General features: G+C 36.1%; 3 protein-coding genes across 5 annotated transcripts; 2 read left to right on the top strand and 1 right to left on the bottom strand.

Moving 5' to 3' along the window:
• LOC113206220 (protein YIPF6) lies at positions 1-1,880 on the top strand. Its single transcript, XM_026422201.2, has 7 exons — positions 1-168; positions 407-520; positions 605-683; positions 766-808; positions 892-1,020; positions 1,112-1,269; positions 1,373-1,880. Exons 1-7 carry the CDS (start codon positions 139-141, stop codon positions 1,489-1,491), a joined length of 672 nt encoding a protein of 223 aa, XP_026277986.1. The 5' UTR covers positions 1-138; the 3' UTR covers positions 1,492-1,880.
• Positions 1,881-1,941: 61 nt separating this feature from the next.
• LOC113206222 (COMM domain-containing protein 8) lies at positions 1,942-2,866 on the bottom strand. Its single transcript, XM_026422204.2, has 3 exons — positions 2,628-2,866; positions 2,239-2,550; positions 1,942-2,167 (listed from the first exon to the last, which is right to left on the bottom strand). The coding sequence occupies exons 1-3, from the start codon at positions 2,718-2,720 to the stop codon at positions 1,979-1,981; spliced, it is 594 nt and encodes a 197-aa protein (XP_026277989.1). The 5' UTR covers positions 2,721-2,866; the 3' UTR covers positions 1,942-1,978.
• A 115-nt stretch (positions 2,867-2,981) lies between these two features.
• LOC113206221 (vesicle-associated membrane protein 7) lies at positions 2,982-5,582 on the top strand. Of its 3 annotated transcripts, none has more exons than XM_026422202.2 (7): positions 2,982-3,133; positions 3,566-3,788; positions 3,872-4,009; positions 4,104-4,194; positions 4,302-4,369; positions 4,460-4,552; positions 4,628-5,582. In XM_026422202.2, exons 2-7 carry the CDS (start codon positions 3,585-3,587, stop codon positions 4,688-4,690), a joined length of 657 nt encoding a protein of 218 aa, XP_026277987.1. In that variant the 5' UTR covers positions 2,982-3,133; positions 3,566-3,584; the 3' UTR covers positions 4,691-5,582. The 3 variants fall into 3 exon arrangements, with proteins under 3 accessions (XP_026277987.1, XP_026277988.1, XP_052124971.1); XM_026422203.2 differs by lacking the exon at positions 2,982-3,133 and adding an exon at positions 3,252-3,400; XM_052269011.1 differs by lacking the exon at positions 2,982-3,133 and adding an exon at positions 3,311-3,435.
• The last annotated feature ends 379 nt before the right edge of the window (positions 5,583-5,961 follow it).

The raw sequence follows: 5,961 nt of genomic DNA, 5'->3' as shown, positions 1-5,961 counted from the left end.
ACGATTCAAACATAGGCGGGCAGGCCTATGCGGTGGCTGTGCTGTGCGAATAATCGCAGCACCTGCTCTGCTTTGAGTGCGTGGAATGATCGACTGACGTGAAACCAGTGAAACGTCAGTTAGCCAGCAACAACAATCATGAACGAAAATGCAGACGCCCGAGTGGAGGTTCGTTGGTTTTCGATTTTATTCTTTATTTTGGTTCCCACGACAATCACGACATGCTTCATGATTCAATTCATTATTCTAACCTCTCTCAATCTTACCCTAAGACTTTTAGAAGCAGTCCTACTGTTTGCACACATATTAATCATTTCAACAATTATAGTCTCTCATTGATTTTCTCTTTGCAGTTTGTTTTGAATTAATACAGCTTGAGCACCATCCACTGTTAATTTCTTTGCAGGTCTACGATGACTATGGAGTTGAGGGTGAAATGTCAATACCAGGAATAAGTAGAAGCAAAACTTTAGGAGAACCTGATTTCGATACCCTGGATGAACCTATAAGAGAAACAGTGGTAAACTACATGTCCTGATTTCAGAAATTGCATACATTTGTTTAACCATTTAACCATTAACTTAAAATTTGTCTCTCTCTGTAGCTTCGAGATCTTAAAGCTGTTGGAACAAAATTTTATCATGTATTAATTCCCAAAGAGAAAAAAAGTTTATTGAAAGAATGTGAGTTCCTTTATATTGTACCATTGTGTAATAATTTTTTTGGTGGTATTTTCTGTATAATAATCAAAATTATGTATTTCAGGGGACCTTTGGGGACCCTTAGTTCTTTGCACCTTCATGGCAATGTAAGTGAGGTCCATGATAACTAATCAAGAATTTGTGTGATTTCATTACTAAGCAGTGTGAACTTTTGTACCGGATTTTCCAGGGTGCTACAGGGCTCTGCTGACAAAGCTAACTCAAATGATGGTGGCCCTGAATTTGCTGAGGTGTTTGTCATAGTGTGGATAGGGTCAATGGTAGTCACAATGAATTCAAAGCTACTAGGAGGAAACATGTAAGACTTTCTAAAAATTTGGACATGACATGTAATAAAAATGTGTTTTGATACCTGAATATGATTTTTTAACTTTTTATTTCTGTTCCAGTTCTTTCTTTCAGAGTGTGTGCGTACTTGGATACTGCCTTCTTCCCACAACCTTGGCACTTATTGTATGCAGATTAATCTTACTCTATCCTCAATCTAAAGTACTCTTCTTCATTAGATTTTTGGTTACCGTGAGTGGTTTTGGATGGGCAACTTATGGTAAGTAAAATAGTAACCTTTAAAAATTTAGTAGTGTACAACATACTACTTTTGAAAGAAACTTAAAACATTCTCTCATTCTTTTTTGTTAATCTTTTTACAGCTTCCACCGTTTTTTTGGGTGACAGTCAACCAGTTGGAAGGAAAGGACTCGCCATGTATCCTATATTCTTATTTTACTTTGTTGTTTCTTGGCTTGTGATTTCCCATACTGCGTTATGAATTTAAATGTGTAACGGTCAGGATTTGCAATTTGCTGGTGGATGATTTGTTTCGTCTGCTACAAAACATGCCATCATTGTAGATTGCAATAACAATCCTGTATTTCCGTCTTTTAATTTATTAACTTTAAGACTTTAAAGATCTCGCACGGTTTGTCTTTAAGAAATGTTTGCAGCCTGTGATTCATGAGCCCTTCTGATAAGGTTTATTTTTCTGACTGTGAATTATGAACTGTCTGTCTATTCCAATGTAAATTATCTTTCCATGCATTCCTTGTACTTGCTTCTTGACTTAAACTATGAATAAAACTAATGAGTTTCTTAAGTGCAGTGCAGTTAGGCATCATTGTATTATATTGTACAAACTTAATAGAGTTTTGTTTTGATTGATTTATCTGTTCTTTACCCGTCAAAAAGGATGTACTGTACATTGTAAAAAAGAATATAGAAGTAGTTTTTTCAAACAGACAAAAACTTGTATTATATAATTACATACACTCTTGGGCCTTTTCTAGAGTATTTATGAGAGTTGACAGATCATCACGAGTAAGTTCCACTGAAATCCTTTCATAGGGAGATTTTGAGGTGATGGGCACTTTGGGGTGTTGAACAGCAGTCATATCCAACTCGAGCAGTGTTTCTTGATAAGAAGCGAGAGAACTGCTTCCCATCACCCACTATAAAAAAGAGGGCAATAATAAGACACCAGTAAGAGAGGTCAATAAATCTAAAATTAAGGATATCTTACCTTCAGTTTCCAGTCAAAGTCACTTAAAACTTGTGACGGTCTGTTCTGATACTGCCTTAAAAGAGATATTTGAAGTTCATCTTTACGAACAACCAAACAATTCAGAAAGGCTTGGAGTTGATTGTCTTCTAAAGATACAAATTCCTCTATCTTTTTCCTATTGTAATCTTGTTCCACACATTCAACTAGGAATTCTTCCAGTGCGGAATTCGCTTCAAGAAACTGACTATGATTCCATCCACAGGAGGCGCAAAACTTTTCTTCTGAGGGTCCCTTCCTCCCACATATCTTGTCAATGCAACGATGAACAAACTGCAGAAACACAAGATACGATTTAAAGTGACAGATGTTTGCATAACCAACAAAATTAGTCTAAACTAAATACACACTTCTTTTAAAACTTCTGCATTAACAGTAGAAAGAAGATGTGATAAATTTTCTTTAGAGGTGTTAGATTTAAAACCAGAGGTAGTTCTTGTCATTTTATCAACATCTATTAGGAATAAATAGCAGAAATAGCAGAAGCTCCGATAATAACAAACATGAAAAACGGAGATGGCTGAAAATAACCGTTTTGAAGGGAAGGTAAACCTTCACTACTCAAGTCACAAAAACAATTTTGTGATTCTTTGATAAAAAGCATAATGTGAGAAAGCTAACAAATCCACTTTTGTTTACAATAAGCTGTATTCTAATTATACCGAAGTTTTTTTAAATGCAACGCAATGATTTTTCTTGATTTGACCTGACGCGTTTCTTTCTACACTTGACTAATATCTCCTTCCCTCTCCGTTCTGCGAATATCCTTATTGTTGTTATGTACCCTTGTCGTATTGCTTGTCGTTGGTCGGTATTTTTGTCAATCGCGCTGTTAAACTTGGACTTTAATATTAAGGTGAGTTAAAGTGATATGAGCATTGATATTTTCGTTAAATTGCCGTATAGTGATAGAGCCTGTGTATTTGGCCTCGATGGACATTCATGTAGAGTGTATTCAGCGTGTTTACAAGTGTGATGCGTCATTTCTGTTCAATGTTCCTTCAGGGGGAGGAGACCTTTGATTACATAATATCTCTTGGACAGCAAATCCGTTTAAGTCTTTGACGTTTGTTTGTTGAATAATTATTTGAGCTGCATAATTGATAGCGTTCGGTTTGTTTCGGTAAAAAACCTGAGTCAAATGTCATTTCAAATCAGGTCATGTGACAGCCTGTATAGTACAGTAGTTCTTTGTCCACCTGGAACTTGTCACTTTGTCAATAATGCCTTTTTAACCCTGGTTGATAGCGTCTCGGCTGATATCCTTTTCTTTCACCCTTAATTCCAGATCTTGAAATTCGAGCACCATGCCTATTCTGTACAGTGTCATTGCCCGTGGCACAACAGTACTTGCTAAATATGCAGCTTGTGCGGGAAACTTTGCAGAGGTGACAGAGATAATCATGGCGAAGATCCCTCCTGAAAATTCCAAGATGACATACTCTCACGGAAGTTATTTGTTCCACTATATTTGTGAAAATCGTATCATCTATATGTGCATCACCGATGATGTAAGTTTCATTCACATTTTGTGGAATTTTGAGTTATGCTTATTTGCTTCCATATTTCAGTTTGATTTTTTGTCTTCATTCAGGAATTTGAGAGATCAAGAGCATTTCTTTACTTAAATGAAGTGAAGCGTCGCTTTCAAACGGCCTACGGTTCCCGAGCTGACACAGCAATTGCTTATTCTATGAATAACGAATTTTCTCAAACCATGGCCAGTGAAATGGTACACAATCTTACTTTACCATCTGCTCATTTCATTGTCAATTCTATCTATTCTATTCATGTTCTGGTTGATTTATTTGATTTGAATTTTTCAGAAACACTTTTCTGAGTCTCGTGAAGTTGACACTATTTCAAGAGTTCATGGAGAGTTAGAAGAGGTGAAAAGTATAATGGTTAAGAATATTGGTAAGTTCTGATTTTTCTGATGTCAAGCGCAGTTTGTCTGTTTTCACTGTCCAATCTATTTTTTAAAACAAATTAAATATTTAGAAAGTTTTCTTTTAAAACTGTAGATAACATAGCTGGAAGAGGTGAACGTTTAGAGCTTTTGGTGAAGAAAACTGAAGATTTGAGTCAGAACGTAAGTATTGTCAGATCGTGACACTTTGTGAAGTAGATTGTTAAAAGTTCTTAAATGTTCATTGATTTTTGCCTTTGATTTTTTTATCAGTCTGTGACCTTTAGAAAGACAAGTCGAAATCTAGCCAGAGTCATGTTTTGGAAAAATGTAAAACTTTATGTGATTGTCGGAGTTGTGGCCTTGGTAAGTGCACTCACTAAATCAAGTATCAGACATTGCCTACGACAGCAGATTCTTACTCAGTCTAAATCTTTACAGGTAATCATTTATTTCATCGTGTCAATGTCCTGTGGCGGCTTGACTTGGAAAAATTGTGTTTGATAAATTTTAAAACTGCAATTCCTTTTTCTACTTTTACAATTTTGTGTGTTGCTCAGTGAAAACTATCATTTCCTATTTGCATGTCATCCTTATAAAAGAAGCATCATTTTATTAACCCTGTATAGCTACCATAAATCCAGAGTATATTTACACACCGGTGATTTGTAGACCTTTCCTTTGAATGTATATAATGCTAAGAAGAGGAAAAAATAATGCTAGTACCAAGCCATGAAATAAACTACAAGACTGCTAGAGTTAGCACTAGTGTATTATGAATGTATTAACATCCTGATAGTTTGAAATATTTGAGTTATCTTATTATTGAATTTATCATTTATTATATGTGTACTTCTATGCCTTGCAGAATGTAAGTACAGTAAGTGAAAAAAAAAGTGAAGAAGTGAAAATGTGAGTTATGATTTATGAAGAGAAAATTTGCTTTAGCAATTTGTTTCACATATTAATCAATTATCTAGCATAAACATCATCTATTATCGTTATATTTTCAGACATATCTCAATCTGCAATGATCAATCAAAATGACGTCAATTTACCGTAAATTCATCAAAGTACAATCAAATTTGGGTGTTTTGATTGATTATTGCAGACAGGGTATCTCTGTCACTAACTTGTCTCTAAAATTCTATGCTTTATGAAAAGCGTCTTAGATCCGCCAGACCATTATAGACCACACTAGCTGAGTCTCCGTGGTTAGCTGTAAAAATATCGAAAACACACACAAAAAAACAAAAAAACAAACACATCTGTGATGAAAAGATCATGAACTGTGAAGAAGAGAATCTAGAAATTGTTTAGAGTTGCTTTTCATATTATTTTAAACTGTTGTAAACCATTTTATGAGTCATTAAATTTAAATTAAAAGAAACCAAAATTATTCCATTTGTTGTATTCCCCATTTTCCCACTTCATGTGAAAATAAAGATTATTTTTTTTAAATTTAAAGGTATGCTTACTGACCTATGTGGCGAGACCGTGGCTCGCCGAGGGCAGTCCCCAAGTTGGATACTACTGGATTTCCTTCCTTTGCGTGAGGTCAGGCGGCAACGATGAAACGCACTAACTTGACACCACGTGACTTTCGGTGCAATTTCGTCCGACCCAACCCCCAATCGCCAACTAAGGCCCTTCCTTACCCTGCATGTCCCTATCCGCGGACCAGAGAAGGGCGCCTTTCTCGACGCAGGAGAGAAGGGGAAGGCTGGGAGAGGAGGGAGGGGCTGGCGCGGTGCGGCGGAGAGGGGGGGGCGGGT

This window comes from Frankliniella occidentalis, unplaced genomic scaffold, assembly GCF_000697945.3.
Source record: "Frankliniella occidentalis isolate FOCC.00 unplaced genomic scaffold, Focc_3.1 Scaffold80, whole genome shotgun sequence".
In the NCBI taxonomy this organism is placed as follows: domain Eukaryota; kingdom Metazoa; phylum Arthropoda; class Insecta; order Thysanoptera; family Thripidae; genus Frankliniella; species Frankliniella occidentalis.
Note: the sequence above shows the minus strand (reverse complement) of the source record. Positions and strands in the feature narration are given on the sequence as shown.